Source organism: Mesoplodon densirostris, chromosome 14 (assembly GCF_025265405.1).
Source record: "Mesoplodon densirostris isolate mMesDen1 chromosome 14, mMesDen1 primary haplotype, whole genome shotgun sequence".
NCBI classification, from domain to species: Eukaryota; Metazoa; Chordata; class Mammalia; order Artiodactyla; family Ziphiidae; genus Mesoplodon; species Mesoplodon densirostris.
The window spans coordinates 35,871,612-35,891,468 of NC_082674.1; the positions used below are offsets into that span (position 1 = coordinate 35,871,612).

Consider the following 19,857-nt stretch of genomic DNA (forward strand, 5'->3'; position numbering starts at 1 on the left):
TTATTTTTCTGAATCGTGGGATTTTACAGCTGTATAGTTTTCATTTGTCCTCCTTTAACAGAGACAAATAATCGAAGCTGCCTGGGAATTCGGGCAGCTCACGGTGGTGTGGTTGTGAAGAGATGGCATGGACAGGGAGGAGTTGAAGGACCCAGAGCTGCCAGCCAGCCTGGCCTGAGGCTGGCAGGACTGAAAAGGCCGGGAGCAGCTCTTACCTGACCCTGACTTGCACTTCACCTTGCCATGTTACCTCACTTCCCTTCTCTAGACCTCACGGGCTTGTAGAAATTCTGGTTTCTGCAGGAAGCCAAACCTCTCCAGTTTCTTTAATCCCTCACTTTGTGAGTCCTTGGTCTTCTTTCCCTGGAACCCCAGGGCAACTAGAACCTGCTTTAGGAGAGAAGAGCAGTCAGGGTTATGATGAACAGAGGGCAGGGGCGCCATAGGCCTGGGTCCAGAGTAGCTCGCTGAGTGATGGAAGAATTCATGGAAAGCATTTCACTCCTCATGTAGCTGCAAATCTCAGAGTGTTTTGTGGCTGGAATTAATTTGACATATAATTTCCTTATGTTGGACGAAGCCCAGGGACCTCAGCAGCTGTACCAGTGCTCTTAGATACTGTTTATCTTTAAGATGCCTGTTCATAGAATAATTATAGATGCACTGAACATTTCCACAGACCTTAGATAATTTGTAGTAGAGCATTTCCTGTGGTCCACTTCCCTGTTTTAAAAGGTCGTGTTTTTTAAAAAAATGTTTTTAGCTGTCGTTTGCTATGAAGGTAAAAGTAACACAGGTATTTCCAGTGCACTGGAAACAGAAATTTTAATCTTAGAAAAAAGTTGAATAATCCATTTCTCCTTTGCTTAAAACAAAGTTATTTTCATTTGGAAAAAATGATAAATTTTGTTATATATATTTTACCACAGTTAAAAAAAAGTTCAACCACAGTCCTCTCTTTTTTAAACATTAACCATACTAAAACTCTGAAAATATAGTATCCTCACTTATGTATATATATTCTTTTACAGTTAAGCAAAACTGGTTCTGAGCTTATTAAAATGACATAGATGTAGTTGGCTAGAGAATTTAATGGCACAATAATTTTATAGAAAATCTTGCTAATTAATGTCTAAAAAGACTACTTTCTGGATTTAGACCTATAGTATAGAGTTTAGCTACTGTTCTACTTTAATTACACAACACAGCTGATTTGCTCAAACTAAGCAAAATAACTTGACTGTATTATAACTAGCATGTATTATAATTCCTTGCTATATCTACTAGCAGAATGTTTGCCCTGTTGATCAAAAATATATTGGCCCATGATTATGGTTCTACATACTTATTATGACCATTTTCTGAAATACTCCTAAATTTGTTTGTTCGTTTTTTATTGTAAAATATCATAACATAAAATTCAGTTTTAGCCATTTTTAAATGTACGGTTTAGTGGCATTAAGTATATTCACGTTGTTGTGCAGCCATCACCACCATCCATCTCCAGAACATTTCATCTGCCCAAACTGAAACTGTACCCAATAAATAATAACTCCCTATTTCTCCCTTCTCCAACCCCTGGCAACCACCATTCTAGTTTCTGTCTCTATGATTTGACTACTCTAGGTACCTTATGTAAATGAAATCATACAATACTTGTCCTTTTGAGTCTAGCTTATTTCACTTAGCATAATGTCTTTAAGATGCATCCATGTTGTAGCATGTATCAGAATTCCCTTTTTAAGGCTGAATAATAGTTCATTGTATGTATATACCACGTTTTGTTCATCTCTTAACCCATTGATGGACATTTGGGTCATTTCCCCCCTTTGGCAATTGTTAGTAATGCTGCTATGGACATTGGTGTACAAATATCTATTTGAGTCCCTGATTTCAAAACACCCAGAAGTGGAATTGCAGGATCCTCTAATTTTTTGAGGAACCACTATACTGCTTTCCACAGTGTCTGCTGTACTATTTTATATTCCCACTGGCAATGCACCAGGGTTCCAATTTCTCTATATCCTTACCAACACTCATTATTTTCTGGGGGGTTTTGTTTATTTTTACTTTTATTTATCATAGCTACCCTAATGGGTGTGAAGTGATATCTCATTGTGGTTTTGATTTGGGTTTCTCTAATGATTAGTGATATTGGGCCTCTTTTCATATGTTTATTGGCCATATGTATACCTTTAAATAGAGAAATGTGTATTTGAGTTCTTTGCCCTTTTTTTTTTTTTTTTTTTTTTTTTTTTCGGTACGCGGGCCTCTCACTGTTGTGGCTTTTCCCGTTGCGGAGCACAGGCTCCGGACGCGCAGGCTCCGGACGCGCAGGCTCAGCGGCCATGGCTCACGGGCCCAGCCGCTCCGCGGCATATGGGATCCTCCCAGACCGGGGCACGAACCCGTATCCCCTGCATTGGCAGGCGGACTCTCAACCACTGCGCCACCAGGGAGGCCCTCTTTGCCCTTTTTAAATTGGGTTGTTTGTTGTTGCTGAGGTTAGATTTACATGAACATGAGCACACATGCATGTGGTCACAGTGATGGTGCGTGTGGTGGCCAGGGGTGTGCTTTCAGAGAGGCAGCAAGGTACAGCAGAAAGGCACGTGGCTCTGGATGTAAATACCAGCTCTACAATTTACTAGTTATATGAATCTGTGCCTCAGATTTCTAATCCATAAAATGGCTGTCATAACATCTTCTAGGAAGTGTTGTTGTTAAGAGTAAATAAGGTAGGTAGTCCCCCTAGCAAGGACCATCAGTAAATCCGTTTTCTTCTCCTTCACCAGGTTGTTGCATTGTTGCTGCTGCTGTGATGATGATTTTTGCTTCCCTTCTTTGGAGCACACAGCAAAACTGGATCTAAACATGGCATTATTGGACCCAATTACTTGCCGATTATTTGAACTGGATTATTCCTAGTTCAAACAAAAACTTCAGTTGTGACACTTAAATATCACTAGTGAAAAGCACTAGAATAAATAAGGCTATAATTTTGGCATTTTTTTCTTAGAAAATTGCTGGGGTTTTTTTTCTTAAACTATAGTGTTATTTTTAGAAAATAAATTTCGGTATAGTATGGTTTCAAATAGTAATTATTTTGAGTCTTTTTTTTTGAAACATGTTTTTATTTCTTTAGGACATTTTCTATTGTTCTTGTTTTGGACCTTTCGAAACCTAATGACCTTTGGCCCACCATGGAAAATCTGTTGCAAGCCACAAAACTTCATGTAGATAAAGTGATGATGAAACTGGGGAAGAAAAATGCTAAAGCACTTTATGAAATGAGACAGAAGAGATGGAGCAATATGCAGAAGGACCATCCAGTGAGTTACTGTTGGGATTATCCCTAGAATTCTTAGCCCCATATATAGTTAAAGATAACATCACAAACAACTTCTTTAGATTTTTATGCATGAGTTGAAATTCATTTCATGTAGATGAACCTGTTCACTGGAAAATTATAGCAATTTAATAAAACCTCAGTAAGGGCAAAACAAGGAAAAAGATTTCATATGTCTTCTTGTTAGACATCTACTGTGATTGTTATGGCATATTACACCAATCAAAAGGAATAGAGTTTTAAAGTAGTAGTTTGATACTGATTTTATAATCTCTGTAAAATGAAGATAAAAAACCAGGTTGTACAAATGTCACCTGGCAAAGGCTAGATAAGACTACAGTTTTAAGCAAGGAATAGAATTTTAACAGCCTTTACCGCCACTATACTTTACATTCATTTAGTGTCTGTCACATAATCAATATATTTTTATTATATGATAATTAATTAAACTATAAACTTGCAATATGATAACACAAGTAAGCCCTTTATATACAATCATGAATGTCATCTTCTAGAAAACCAAGAGCAGTATTTTATATTGCCCAGAGTTTATGTGAGTGCGTTTTACAAAGGTAATATCAGAACAAAACTGATAGCTTATGGTTCCCATGTATAAATGTTATTGTAACAAACAGTTAATATGAAATAATAAAAAAATAAAAAACAGGAAGGTGACATATTTAAGAAAATAAAAGGACACAACATGAAGAATAAATATCATAGTTTAGGGAATTGTCATTTCTAGTTTTATGCTTGAGAAATGTATTGATAGTTTAAGAAATTCAATATTGAAACAACCTCTATGTCAAGCAAACAATGTCAACATGGGAAGATTTAAAATGATATAAGTGGAAATTGATGAATACATAGTAATAAACAATTATAATGAATCAATGAAATATTTTTGTTAACAGGATCGTGAATTAATTGACCCATTTCCAATTCCTCTGGTCATAATTGGAAGTAAATACGATATTTTTCAGGTAAGCTCTTCCACTTCTAGTTGAGCTTGTTGTACATGCATGCCTAGGCTTTATAGGAGAGGAACAAAAGTAATAATGAAATGAGAAAAATGACTCTGGGAGGGAGAGGTCAAGGGGTCACACATCTTAAAGATTTTGGAAAAGGATATAGTTGGGAAAGAGAAAATAGGTAAGGAACAGTAAATACAGTGGAATGGGGATATAGCAGAAGATTTAGAAACTGAATCCAGTCCAGTCACCAAGGGACAGGGCTCATATCCCAACTTTTAAATCGCAGAAAGTAGAAAATTGGTTTCTTCTTATCTTTGCTTGTCAGAGAATCCTTGGGGTATTCCGCACTATAAAATGTGTGCTTATATCTAAATTCTATTGAGCTAAGTGTTTAAACAAGGAAAGATCTGGTAGCTGCAGCTCTAGAAGGCTGCAGCTACTGTTCAGCTCTCTATAGAAACAAATGCCAAGGTAATGGAATCCTACTCAAGGTATGTTCCAAAAAATAAATAAGAAAATCTATTTCTGTATTGAATAATTTGCACCTTTCTGCTACAGACACTAGTTGTCTCAACTTTTTTCTTTTTAATAACATATTTCTTCAGGATTTTGACTCTGAGAAGAAGAAGGTAATATGCAAGACACTTCGATTTGTTGCACATTATTACGGAGCATCATTAATGGTTTGTACGTTTCCTATCCTTTGGGTTTGAACGGACAGTAACAAATTTGGAAAGATTAACAGCTTGGTGCACAGTTATGAATGCTAATGCTTTTACTAATGCATGTCATTCTCTCCTTTTCCATTGCCTCAAAACCCTCTTGTTACAGAGTGTTTATAATGTATTTCTAGAACACACTCTGCTAGATGGCCTACCATTTCTTTGAAGCAAAAGTTCTAAATGTCTAATAGTCATAAACCCCCATCAATCTTAAAGAGATAAATTGGTTGTTTATTTATTCATGTTTTAGTTTCCCCTTAAAAATTAGAATCTATGTCCTCTTAAAAGAAAAAAGACTAACAATTTTTTTTAAACTTAAAAAAATGCTGTTTGTTGTAGAGGTTAAAAATATGAACTTGGGAGTCTTGCTGCCTGGGCAACCATTTACTAGATATGTGGTCTCAGACAAGTCACTTAATCTCACTGAAGCCTCAGTCTCCTGGTAAAATGGACAAAACAATACCTTCTTCATAGGGTTGTTGTGAGGATTAGTAGCCCGAGTACTGTGAAATGCTTAGCACAGGGTCTGACACAAAGTTCAGTAAAGGCTGGTTCTTATAATTACTGTTATCATTATCTTCCACAGCAGGACCAAATGTTGCTGGATATCCTCTAACACAATAAAACAAACACATTTTTTTATTTAAAAAGGAAAAACTTTCTTCCCAGTTGAATGATCTCTTTTTCCCTCTACATCAGAGTGCTCAGAGGAACCTGTAGAAAACATGGCCTAGTCCCCAGCCTTCGTGGCTAGTATATTAAGATGAAAAGTAATAAATATGATCTGTATTTAAAATTTTTATACCTTTCAGAATGCTCCAAATATATTTTATTATGTATTTTCTTAAAAATCATTACCTTTTATGTTTGTACTATATCTGCTTACATATTAGGTTGACAGAGTACTTTGGAAATATTTTTTTTAATTCTTTTTCATATTCTTTTCCATTATGGTTTATTATGGGATATTGAATATAGTTCCCTGTGCTGTACAATAGGACTTTGTTGTTTATCTATTCTGTATATAATAGTTTGCCTCTGCTAGTCCCAAACTCCCAATCCAACCTTCCCTCACCAGCGCCCCCTTGGCAACCACAAAAATATTCTTTATTGTTTTGAAAAAGATATGATGAATTTAAAGTAAATTACTCATTCAGAGTACAGAAGCAAAGACCATGGATCTTGTAGTTTTCTTACTTTCACCACTAGATAAGGCCCCATACTTACTTCTGGTTAGTTCGCTGAGGGAAATCCCTATCTTTCTTTAGGAACAGATCACATTTGATGATCCATCAGGGCCAGTCTGGTCTTACAGATACAAATTTAGGTGAATAAATAAATAAAATAAAATCTTATATATTCACATGAGTGTTCTCCTTTGAATGTTTTCCCTGGAGCCTCTTCTTAATCCAGAATGAGTATTTTCCTGAAAATTGATCTCTGTACATTATAATTACATCTCATTTTGGTCCAAGATTGTTCTTCCCACTTTCATACATCTTGGTCATTCTTATTTGGCTGGATGACTTTGGTATTTCCAAAAATCAAATTAGTCTTAAAAGATTTGTAGGGTAACCATATGTCCTACTTTCACCTGATTTCTCAGATTAATGATTAATAGGGCCCACCCTGTCTCATTCTCTCAAATGTTCTGGTTATGATCACTCTAGTTATAGACCACCACTGAGAATATTCAGTAGCTTATTTTGCAGGTTCCAAAGGCAATTCAGAAGAGAAGTTAAAAAATCGTTTTAGTGAGTATCAGTATCTGTTGGACTAATCTGCACCTCCCACATTAACTGCTTTGAAGACAGTCATATGCCCTTAGATGAAAAAGTTATTTATGATGCATACCTCCTATTTTTTTTAACCAACCAGATTGCATTTTGGCAATGATTACAATCCATTTGTGGGAGTAGCGGAAATGATCAGTGCATAAAAACAAGTCCATTCAATATCATGCACTCATGAAGTTTGAAGAGTAAGTTAAAACAAATGTACTGAGATTTTTCTTTCCCTTTATTCAAAGGTTTTGTTTTGCTTACTGAAACACAAATATTGTTGGACAAACAGATAGTAATTCTCTCTGTCATCTGTACTTGTTCAAAGCCGTATTTATTTTACCTGTTTCTGTGATTTGAAAGCAGAGCATGTAATTTATTCTCCTGATTTTTTTTCTTTCTAGTTTACCAGTAAATCAGAAGCTCTATTACTAAAAATACGTGGCGTTATTAACCAGTTGGCATTTGGCATTGACAAAAGGTACTGTTAAAATATTTTTAAAATATCTTTTTATCTTTGTTGTTGTTGTTGTTATTGTCTCATCTGATTATTGTTCTCACAAGTCTTTTGTTTCTTGACCAGGAAAGTGCCTCAGGTGGCTGTTCTTAGAGATAATTTCATATTGTCTCATGCTTCTTATATTGTTTAAATATTTGTCAAATTTTACAACTAAAATGTTATATAATACTTAGTTTGAGACTAGACTAAAACAATGATACTATCATACTTGTTTCCCTGATTTCTTTTACTTCTTTTCCCTCATTTCAGTAGCTTTCCCACTATTATCACTTTTTTATACTGATTAGAAGTGGAATCAATCATTTTAGTGTGTATTTTTCTTAACCTTGCTACTTTCCTTGGTTTTGATTTGAGGTAATTTGGGTCTGTTATTTTTTTCTCCTATAATACATTTATTAGTGCTCTAATTTTTGGAATCATATTAATATTCATTCATTCATTTTGAGCAATGCTGTCACCAGTGGCTAGATATAAAACTTGGCTCTTGTATTTACAGTAGAGTGTGGCAGGATATTTGATTGCTAAACTAAATTGGATTCTTTTTTCTTCTTATCCATGTAGCAAATCAACATGTGTGGATCAGAATAAACCACTGTTTGTCACAGCAGGATTGGATTCTTTAAGTCAAATAGGTTGGTGAACTTATTAAGATTGTTCAATGGTTTTTTAATTGCTTATTGATTTTGTCCTACTCCCTGTTCACATCATCTCCAACATCTCCTAACCATCATTTCCGGTTTCATTATTGTTGCTGTTATTCTTATGTATTTATTTGTATACACAGTATTGATGCAAAATGCATCACATCGACATATTTGTGATGGATGGGATGTTGTCACATAAGAGACTGATTTCTAATCTATATTCCACTAAAAATTTTGCATGTATTTTCTTTCCCTCACTGATTTCCAGATACTTTTTTTTTTTTTTTTTTTTTTTTTTTTTTGCGGTACGCGGGCCTCTCACTGTTGTGGCCTCTCCCGTGGCGGAGCACAGGCTCTGGACGTGCAGGCTCAGTGGCCATGGCTCACGGGCCCAGCCGCTCCACGGCATGTGGGATCCTCCCAGACCGGGGCACAAACCCGTATCCCCTACATCGGCAGGCGGACTCTCAAACACTGCACCACCAGGGAAGCCCTCCAGATATTCTTAAATTTTAGCTCCTTGCATTTAGAAGAAAACCAGAAGCATAGAGTGGTCAGGAAATTCAAAGCTATATATTATGGGCAATGATGAAAAATCTGAGATTCAAGTGTTGGAATAAATCAAAAAGAACACAGTTGTACTAACTAGGTATGCCTTAATTTTTCATAATGAAAAATCGCCTCTCGTGCAATGGGATGTGTTTCCTAAACTTACAGATGTCCTAGACTCATGAAGCGAAAGAAATTTCAAGAGTTTATATAGTCAAGCTCCTTATCTTCTCACAGAAGCTATTTTCATTGTGGAGATTTTCAGGCCTAGCAAAACTCTATATGCTGGGGTTGGCATAGTTTGGTTTTAACACTCTAATGGACAATAATTTTCTTTTTATTTCCCATCCCCCATTACTCTTACAAGCTAAAGTTGACTTGACTATAAATGTAGAGATCTTTGTCATGAGATTGTAGATTGAATTGGAATGAAAAGAATAGAGGTATTAATGAGTGATTATAAAGACTGATTTTTATAATAATTATTATTACCAACTTAATTTCATTAGCAGTGAGAATCACTGTGTGTAATGATAGATAATGCTGATGGAAATCTTTTGCCCATGTAAGTAGTTGGAGGTCAGAAAAGGATTGAAAAATACTGAATTTTAAAAATCATGGAGGGACTTCCCTGGTGGCACAGTGGTTAAGACTCCATGCTCCCAATGCAGGGGGCCAGGGTTCAATCCCTGGTCAGGGAACTAGATCCCACATGCATGCAGCAACTAAGAGTTCACATACCAGAACTAAGGAACCCGTGTGCTGCAACTAAGGAGCTGGTGAGCCGCAACTAAGGAGCCCGCCTGCTGCAACTAAGACCCAGTGCTATCAAATAAATAAAATAAATTTTTAAAAAATCATGGAGCTTGGACCTCATCAAAATTAAAAACTTTTGCTCTTAAAAGCCCATGTGATGCCATGGAGCGGCTAGGCCCGTGAGCCATGGCCGCTGAGCCTGCACATCTGGAGCCTGTGCTCCGCAACGGGAGAGGCCACAACAGTGACAGGCCCGTGTACTGCAAAAAAAGCCCATGTGAAAAGGATAAAAAGACATGCTACAATCTGGGAGAAAATATTTTCAAACTACATATTTTACAAAGGACTAGTATCTAGAATATATAAATAACAGTAAAAAAAAATCCAATTAGAAAATATGCAAAAGAGGACTTCCCCAGTGGGGAAGACTCCACGCTCCCAATGCAGGAGGACTAGGTTCAATCCCTGGTCAGGGAACTAGATCCCGCATGCATGCCGCAACTAAAGAGTTCACATGCCGCAAGTAAGAAGTCCACATGGGGCTTCCCTGGTGGGGCAGTGGTTAATCCTCCTGCCAGTGCTGGGGACACGGGTTCGAGCCCTGGTCCGGGAAGATTCCACATGCTGCGGAGCAACTAAGGCCATGCGCCACAACTACTGAGCCTGCACTCTAGAGCCCGTGAGCCACAACTACTGAGCCCACGTGCCTAGAGCCTGTGCTCTGCAACAAGAGAAGCCACCACAGTGAGCCCATGCACCACAACGAAGAGTAGCCCCTGCTCGCTGCAACTAGAGAAAGTCCACGTGCAGCAATGAAGACCCAATGCAGCCCCCCCCCAAAAAAAAGAAGTCCACATGCTGCAACTAAGAAGTCTGCCTGCTGCAACTAAACATCCCATGTGCCACAATTAAGACTTGGTGCAGCCTAGATAGATAGATAGATAGAAAGAAAATATGCAAAAGACATGGCCAGATATTTCACTAAAAAGGATATACAAATGGCAAAAAAGCACATGAAAAGATGTTTAATATTAATCATTAAGGAAATGCAAATGAGATATCACCACACAGTTATTAGAATAGGTAAAATATAGTGATAACACCAGATGCTTGTGAGGGAATGTGGGGAAACTGGATCACTCATACATTGCTGGTGGGGATGTAAAATGGTACAGCCACTCTTGAAAACAGTTTGATGGTTTCTTATAAAACTAAACTTGCAGCTACCAAATGACCTAGAAATTGCAGTGTTGGGCATTTATCTGAGAGAAATGAAAACTTATGTTCACATAAAAATCTGTACACAAATGTTCATGACTGCTTTATTTGTAATAGCCCAAAAGTGGAAACAACCCAGATATCATTCAACAGGTAAGTGGATAAACTGTGGTATATCCCTACCATGGAACACTACTCAGCAATAAAAAAGAACAAACTATTGATACATACAGCAACTTGGGTGAATCTCCAGGGAATTATACTAAATCTTAAAAGCCAATGAGAAAAGGTTATGTACAATATAATTCTATTTATATAAAATTTTGGAATGAAAAAAAATTTTAAATGGAGGAAAGATGAATGGTTTTCAGAGGTTAGGGACAGAACTGTAGGTAGGGAGGTAGGGGGAGGAATCGAGAAGGAGGTAGGTGTGGTTATAAAAGGGCAACACAAGGGATCCTTCTCGGAATGGAACTGTTCAGTATCTTGACTGTGGTAGTGGATACATGAACCTACAAAGGTGATAAAATTCTCTACAACTTAATACACACACACACACAAATGAGGACAAGGAAGAGACTTGGGAAATCTAAATAAGATCGGTGGATTATATCAGTGTCTTACCCACCAAAGTGGTAAGGAGGCCCTGAAAGATCAAGAGTGAAACAGTCTTAGTGAACAATGTAGATGCTAGAATACAAAGAATGACAAATCTCAGACTGTGGGTTGAAAATTGCCAAGAAGTGGCAGCATATTTTCAAATTTTTCATATTAACTTAATTTTAACTTAAATTATACAAGCAATACATAAAGACATTCTCCTTATAAAATCTTGAAATAGTACATATTAGGATCAAGTTTAATATTCCAGACCATTTTCTATATATGTGAACGTGGTATAGAAAAAACTATTTTTTTGTTTTTTAATGTAATTTTTATTTTACATTGGAGTATAGTTGATTTACAATGTTGTGTTAGTTTCAGGTATACAGCAAAGTGATTCAGTTATACATATACATATATCCATTCTTTTTTCAGATCCTTTTCCCATATAGGTTATTACAGAATATTGAGTAGAGTTCCCTGTGCTATACAGTAGGTCCTTGTTGATTGTCTTTTTTATATATAGTAGTGTGTATATGTTAATCCCAAACTCCTAATTTATCCCTCCCCCACCTTACCCCTTTGGTAATCATAAGTTTGTTTTCGAAGTCTGTGAGTCTATTTCTGTGCTGTAAATAAGTTCATTTGCCTCATTTTTTTAGATCCACATATGATATCATGTGATATTTGTCTTTCTCTTACTTCACTTAGTATGATAATCTCTAGGTCCATCCACGTTGCTGCAAATGGCATTATTTCACTCTTTTTTATGGCTGAGTAATATTCCATTGTATATATGTACCATATCTTTTTTTTTATTGGAGTATAATTGCTTTACCATGTTGTGTTAGTTTCTGCTGTAGAACAAAGTGAATCAGCTATATGTATACATATATATCCTCCCTCTTGAGCCTCCCTCCCACCCGCCCCCATCCCATGTGATGACCCCATGCTCTAGGTCATCATAGAGCGCCGAGCTGAGCTCCCTGTGCTATACAGCAGCTTCCCACTAGCTATCTATTTTACACATGGTAGTGTGTATATATCAGTGCTACTCTCTCAATTCATCCCATACTCCCCTTTCCCCACTGCATCCACAAGTCCATTCTCTACGTCTGCATCTCTTTTCCTGCCCTGCAAATAGGTTCATCAGTACCATTAGAAAAAACTATGTTTTAACATAATTGTATCATTCTATATCATTTTGAAGTTTTCCTTTTTTACTCAATACACCTTAGTGATTTTTCCATATTAATGCTACATGTAAGTCTATTTGGTACTTTGACTGCTGGATAGTGTTATAGAGCATGGCTGTGCATAGTAATTTAGTTCACTATACCTCTATTGATGGACATTTCGGTTGTGGCCAGTTTTTCACTAATACAAGTGATGCAGTCATGTGAAATCCTTAATGCATGTATGCAGGTATTTCTAGGGTAAACACCCAAAACTGGAATTGCTGGTTAACAGAGTTTGACCTTTTTTAGTATTTTCATAGTATTCACTAGTGCCTTATTACCCTCTGATTTAGCTGTCCCAATTTGCATTCTACTCATTAGCACATAAGAATAACTGTTTCCTTACACATTTATGAACACATGGGAATATCAAACTTTACATTTTTGCCGAGCAGCAATTTAAGTGTGGGGAAAGAGAATTATACTTTACTCATTACTCTATCTCCTCTTCCTCTGGTACTAGAATCTGCCCCAGTGGCCTTGTTACACTGGGTTGGGGTAAATTTTAATAGTGACTATAGGAGAGGAGAAATGAGTGATCTAAGATTTACATTTTTATAAGTATCCTCTGTTTTATTGATAGAGTTTGTAATGTTTTAGTCAATGCAGTCATTTGGAGTAAAACTTCCAATTTTAGGATCTCCTCCTGTTCCTGACAATGACATTGGAAAGCTTCGTGCCCATTCGCCAATGGAATTGTGGAAAAAAGTGTATGAAAAGCTCTTTCCACCAAAGGTATGTATTTCTAATTCTTTTAAAGCAAGAATTTTCAGCACTATTCAACAGTTATTGGGCAACGTTTCAGCAGGCCTATTATAGCAACTTTGTTTTCTACTCACATGCTCAAAAATCAATTAAACATTTGCTAAAAATCTACTGTATATGAGGCACTGTGGGGCTTAAAAGATGTGTAAGACACAGTTCTCACTCTGCTTCCAAACAGAGCTCTCTCTGGTTGTTAGAGAGGGAGAGGCAGCATCTGAAAGACGAGGGAGAGAGGACCTGGGGGAATTTGAACTGACCCTCAGCAGTGATGGCCAGCTGAGGAACGAGAACTTGGCTTGCAGGGTAGTTGATACCCCGCATTGAAGGTTTTGGGCTATGGGCATGAAATGATTTGAAGAATTGTGATTTCAGAGTATCAACACGTTAAAAGATGTCAAGGACCCTGCCAGAGACCCTCAGTATGCTGAAAGCGAAGTTGATGAAATGCGAATTCAGAAGGATCAGGTATTATCCTAAACATTTATTTTATTTCATCTTAAGTTTTATCACAGAAATATCCTTAGAACTCCATAAATCTTTCTCAATTTATTTAGTTAATTTTTTACTTTTAAAATTATTTAAATAGTACATCTTCACTATATATTAAAAAATTCTGATATGCATGAAGAAGGAACTAAAAATCACCTATCCTTCTACCACCCAGAGATGACTTGGTGTTCACATATCCTTTTTGGACTTCCCAGTTTACTTTATGTTGAAGATGGGTAGTGATTCTTACCTCACTGTTGGGGAGACACTTCCATAATATTCTTTTGTTTGTGGAATTATTTAAAAGGTTTTGTTTTTTATTAGGACATTTAGATGTATCTATACTTTTCTTGTATCAGAAAAATTAAGGACTGAAAGCACACAAACGCAGCTGACAAAACCCAGAGTCTCTCAGGAAAGTGATTAAAAGTGGAGACTGCTTTCCATATATGCCAGATAGCACCATTTGTGATACACAGTCTAATGTAAGAATGCAAAAGTTGGTAAATTCATCATGGTCCAATATTTAGATTTTCCCAGATCTCCTTTTAGTTTGATAAAATGAGACGCTGTACAGAACATGCCCTTACTATAAGCACAGTAAATTGAATGCCCTGACCACCTCTCAGGTGGGATTTATAGAGCTGTGTAACTTGGGCAGTCACATTGTTGCAAGGATAACCTGAAAGCAACCACCCACTGCAAGAGGGGACCAGCGTCTTTTTCTCAGCACTAGCCTTTCACCTTCAGGGGCTCTAGAATAAGTAAGCAAAACATTTAAGTACAGAAGACTTTTGAAAAATATGTCATGAATATTTAGAGGGTGTTGTAGCTGTAGCAAAGTAAGAGACAGGTTGTAGGGACACTAAAATGACCTCATGTAACCCTTATTATGTGTGCAGGTTGGCTACAGAGATTAGTTGGATGTCATCTCTGAATTAATATTTATCTAGGAGTTAATGACTAACTGCCATTGTTGATAAGAGTATCTGTTTATATTATATAGTGATCCCTTTTTTTACACACACACACACACACACACATATATTATTAAAGCACTAGAGTATTTCTGAGCATCATGAGTTTTCACATTCAAATACATCTTCCCTAACTGACCTAAAACCATATGAATTTTGAGTGGAACTGGAAGGCAGCCCCACAATATCTTTCTTTACTCAACCCTTGTACCTCACTAATTCTACATTCTCTTGACTGAGAGAATTTTTTTAACTCACCTGAAAAGTTATAATATCCTAATTTTGCCTCTTTCATAGTATTTTATTCATGGTATTTTAGTAGATGAATTGATGTTAGTTTGCACATGTAGTACCTTAACATAATTTTATGCTTCTGCTTTAAAAGTCATGCTAATGATTACCAGTTGATGCTCAATTATTTTATTGATGACCATTTCCAAATTTTGACATTCTAATATCCAAAACTTTAAATTTATATATTCTCTCAGTTTGCTGTCTGTAGAAGAGAGAAACTACTAGCACAGAATCTCAAAGCAATGCCCTCACTGTTAGCATTGGTAAAAATAATTCAATTAAAGAAAGTTTGTGATAACTGATTACTATTTATTCTTTATGAGCTAACAATCCGTGAAACCATAAGTTACTGGTAAGATAACTGGTGAACTGAGCTAACTTCATTAGAAGAAATAAACGAAGCTATAAAGGCTACTCCAGAGTTAATACTATAAAAAATCCTTCTGAAGTCTTTATACGGTTTTGAAACTTTCAACATTTAAATTTTAATAACTTAGAGTATAGGTATGAAAGAGACAATCTGCAATTTTTTTTCTGAAAATGAGAATACAATTTTCTTTTCCTAGCAAAAATGAACTTCAGTTATGTTAGCCAAAGGGCATGATTGCCTTATCTTGCAGAGTAACCACTTTTTGCTTATCTGAAATAATAATATACTTTGTATACTTAGACATTGAACAACATGTAAGAGGCCAGGAGGCAATCCCCTTAGATGATCCCTTTTGCAGGTCAGTCATCTCATGCAGGATATTCACCCCCACTAAAAGTTATCTCTGTTTTATGAATTGTGAAAGGAACATATACTCATTGTGAAAAAAATCAAGACATGGAAGTATATAACAGAAAATGGAAGTGTCCTGCCCTCTCTCCACCTATTTGCCTTTTTCATGTGGTACTAAGACCACTACTGTTTTTGCTGGCTGCCTATGAAGTCAAGTGTGAATGAGCACTGAGGTATTTAATCAGTCCTTACTGGGAGATGTCTAAGCCATTTCCAATTGTGTGCCAATATACACAGTTCAGTGAATATCCTTCTATTGCTGTTCTTCTGCTTTTCTCTATTATACTTATTGATAAAACTCTAAAGGTACAATCACTGGGTCAAATGATATGTACATTTTAAACATTGATACTCTGCTAACTTCAACCACAATTTGACAAGAGTTGAACAGCAAATATTTAAAAATAAGATCACTTTTATATACTTAAAGTATGTCAAATGCTTAATTTTGTTAGTTGAAAAACAACTTGTATATACTATATAGTGTATATTTTGTCTGAAACTTTAATAAATTCATCTCCAAGTGCTGCTTTGGTGACACAGAAACTCTGAAGACTGCATTTCTAGAAAATAAATCCTAAGTATAATTTTTTATAAAACAGTTGTCAAGAAATTTGGAGAATGATAATGTTATAAAGGATACACTGTTATGCCCAAAAAAATGCTAAGGCAGTTTTAAGGTGCCTAGTTTTAAAATTTTAAGTTTTTTTGCAAGTAATACATATTTTTGTTTTAGGAACTGGAACAGTACAAAAGAAGTTCTTCCAAGTCTTGGAAACAAATTGAGCTTGATTCCTGAACCTAATGCAACTATAGGGTATTTATTTCTTCTTTTCCAAATACAAGTAAGATTATTTTATTACTTAATATTATAGTAATAAGTGAGGAAAGTCTAGATTTGTAATTTGTTAAAGGAAAAGTGGAATTTCTTGTATTAGTGCAACTCCCTGCATACTTTTAACTCTCTTAAATGGGAAAAATTTGTATAATTACATGCAATATTTTTTTAAAAATAAAAAGAATCTTGAAGGACCTACCTTTAACATGTTTAAGTAGTGTATACTTGGTTCAGTGTCTATAAGTTTCTGCTTATGTTTTCAGGAATATGAAAGCAAGAGCATTTAGTAACAGTTTTGAGTATAAGGTTAAGCATTTATATTAGACACATTCCTTCTCTAAGGAGTTCTCAGCTGTGTCTGGTAAGAAAAGTAGAATTGGAGTCACTTTCACAGGTGTCATCATTTTACTCTAATTAATGGTGAGGCACAAGAAGCATCTGAAGTACTTTTTTAAAATGCACATTTCTGAGCAGCAATCAAGATGGTGGAGTAGCAGGATGTGAAGCTCACCTTCTCCCACAAATACATCAAAAATACATCTACATGTGGAACGATTCTCACAGAATATCTACTGAACACTGGCAGAAGACCTCAGACTGCTGAAAGGGCAAGAAAATCTCCAGGTAGCCAGGTAGGAAAAAAGAAAACAAGAAAGGAATGGAGATGGGACCTGCACCCCTGGGAGGGAGCTATGAAAGAGGAAAGGTTCCTGCATCCAGGAAAGCCCCTTCACTGGTGGGGAGATCTGCTGGGACAGAGGGCAGGTTCAGAGACTCAGAGGAGAATGCAGCAGCCGGTTTGTGGCAGCCAGAGCAGAGGGAAAACTGCACAGATGGTCTGTGCAGTGCTGCTGCCCTGCACTCACCAGCCTGAGATGCAGGTCCACCGGTGCGGGTGGGGACTGGGTGCCGGAACTCGGGCTTTGGAGATCAGACCCAGGGAGAGGACTGGGGTTGGCTGCGCAGAAACAGCCTGGGGCAGCTGGAATCTAGTGCAGTAGTGCAACTGCAACTGATGGTGTATGGGGAGGAAGCCTGGGCTGCCTTAGAGGCCACGTGCCATTGTTTGGGGGTGCACGAGGGAAGGGGTGGGACCGCCATTGTAGCCTTTTTCTCTGTGTGCACTCACAGAGGGCAGGACACCACATGCACGGGCTCCAGGAGCCGCCTGGAGGGAGGCAAGCCACCGCCTCCCTCACAGACTCTAGGAGCAGTCTCCAGCCACCTCTGCTCCTGTCACGTGCTCTGGGGGCACACCAGAGCCACCACTGCTGCCAAGAACCCCAAGACCAGGCACCAGCTGCTGCATCTGCACACCCCTATCAATCAAGGGGATAACAACTAGCACACGCTGAGGAAAGAGTCAACAGGCATCCATAATAAAAACAGACCTTGCACCAAATATATTAAACTCACACAAGCTACACAGGGACATCCCCACATATAAATAGCTCTCCAAGATCACAGTAGATAATTGTTTCTCCTAAGCTCACAGAGTAAGAGAAATATAAGTAAAATGAAGAAGCAGAGGAACCACTCCCAGTTAAAAGACCAAGAGAATTCCCCCAAAAGAACAAATAATGAAACAGACCTCTTTAGTCTAATAGACACCAATTTCAAAAAGGAGATAATGAAAATAAATACTGAAGGAATTAAGAAAGGCTATCAACAGAAATGCAGAGTACTGTAAAAAGGAACTAGAAACTATAAAAAGGAACCCAGAAAAATTAGAAAACTCATTTGCAGAGATGAAAGCTGAGCTAAAGGCAATGAATAGCAAAATGAATAATGCAGAAGAATGAATAAGTGATCTGGAAGATAGATAGAATAATGGAAGTCACCCAATCAGGACAGCAGACAAAGCCAAATGAAAAAAAAATTGAAAGCAATATGAGAGACCGATAGGATAATATAAAGCATGCCAATCAATGCATAATAGGGATTCTAGAAGGGGAAGACAGAGAAAAGGGGATCAAAAATGTATTTGAAGAAATTATGGCTGAAAATTTCCCAAACATAAAGAAGGAAACAGATATCCAGGTACAGGAAGCACAGAGGGTCCCAAACAAGATAAACCCAAACAGACCTACACCAAAACATATTATAATAAAAATGGCAAAAGTTAAAGAGAGGATTCTAAAGGCAGCAAGAGAAAAACTAAAGAGTTAATTACAAGGGAACCCCCATAAGGCTATTACCATCTGGCCTCTACAGAAACGTTTGCAGGCCAGAAGGGAGTGGCAAGATACATTCAAAGTCCTGAAAGGAAAAACTCTGCAACCTAGGATACTCTACCCAGCAAGATTATTATTTAGAATAGAAGGAGAAATAAAGAATTTCTCAGACAAGCAAAAACTAAAAGAATACAGCGATACTAAACCTATCCTAAAGGAAATATTGAAAGGTCTTCTCTAAGTAGAAGAAAGGAATCTATAAGAAAGAAAATTACAATTGGAAAGTAAATCACTTAAGTAAGCCAGTACACAGATTTAAAAAAACATCAAAAAATTTCTGTGAAAGTGATGATAACCACAATGAACAGCAAAAGGATGGAGATGTAAGAGGACATCAAAATCATAAAATGTGGAGGAGGAGAGTAAGAAAATGTAGGGGTTTTTTTCTTTCCTCTAGAATGTGTTTGAGCCTATATGACTACCAGTCTAAGGCAAATAGATATAGGAAGGGGTTAACATACTTGAAAAACAGGGTAACCACAAATTAAAAACATACAACAGATTCACAAAAACCAAAAAGAAGAGAACATAAGTATAATACAAAAGAAAGTCATCAAACCACAAAAGGAAAAACAAAAAGAAAGGGACAAAGAAGAAATATAAAATTAATGAGAAAATGAGTTTTAAAATGGCAGTAAATACATATCTATCAATAATTACCTTAGGGCTTCCCTGGTGGCGCAGTGGTTGAGAGTCGCCTGCCAATGCAGGGGATGCGGATTCGTGCCCCAGTCCAGGAAGATCCCACATGCCACAGAGCGGCTGGGCCCATGAGCCATGGCCACTGAACCTGCGCGTCCGGAGCCTGTGCTCCGCAACGGGAGGGGCCACAACAGTGAGAGGCCCGCATACCGCAAAAAAATAAATAAATAAATAAATAAATAAAAATAAAATAATTACCTTAAATGTCAATGGAGTAAATGCTCCAGTCCAAAGACATGCTCCAGTCCAAAGACAGAGTGGCAGATTGGATAAAAAACACAAGCCTACGATATGCTGCCTACAAGACACCCACTTTAGGGCAAAGGACACACAAAGACTGAAAGTGAAGGGACGGAAAAAGATATTTCATGCAAACGGAAATGACAAGAGAGCAGGGGCCGTAATACTCAGACAAAATAAGCT

General features: G+C 37.1%; 1 protein-coding gene across 1 annotated transcript in view; it reads left to right on the top strand.

Annotated features, from left to right (window-relative positions):
• Window positions 1–16,649, top strand: part of DYNC2LI1 (dynein cytoplasmic 2 light intermediate chain 1) — a 46,916-nt gene extending 30,267 nt beyond the window's left edge. The window contains exons 6-13 of the mRNA XM_060117211.1: window positions 3,146–3,332; window positions 4,264–4,332; window positions 4,929–5,006; window positions 7,231–7,307; window positions 7,908–7,978; window positions 12,992–13,089; window positions 13,492–13,584; window positions 16,397–16,649. Coding sequence (XP_059973194.1) covers window positions 3,146–3,332; window positions 4,264–4,332; window positions 4,929–5,006; window positions 7,231–7,307; window positions 7,908–7,978; window positions 12,992–13,089; window positions 13,492–13,584; window positions 16,397–16,459 — 736 coding nt within the window. The 3' untranslated portion in view covers window positions 16,460–16,649. The remainder of the gene's footprint in view (window positions 1–3,145; window positions 3,333–4,263; window positions 4,333–4,928; window positions 5,007–7,230; window positions 7,308–7,907; window positions 7,979–12,991; window positions 13,090–13,491; window positions 13,585–16,396) is intronic.
• Window positions 16,650–19,857: the final 3,208 nt, after the last annotated feature.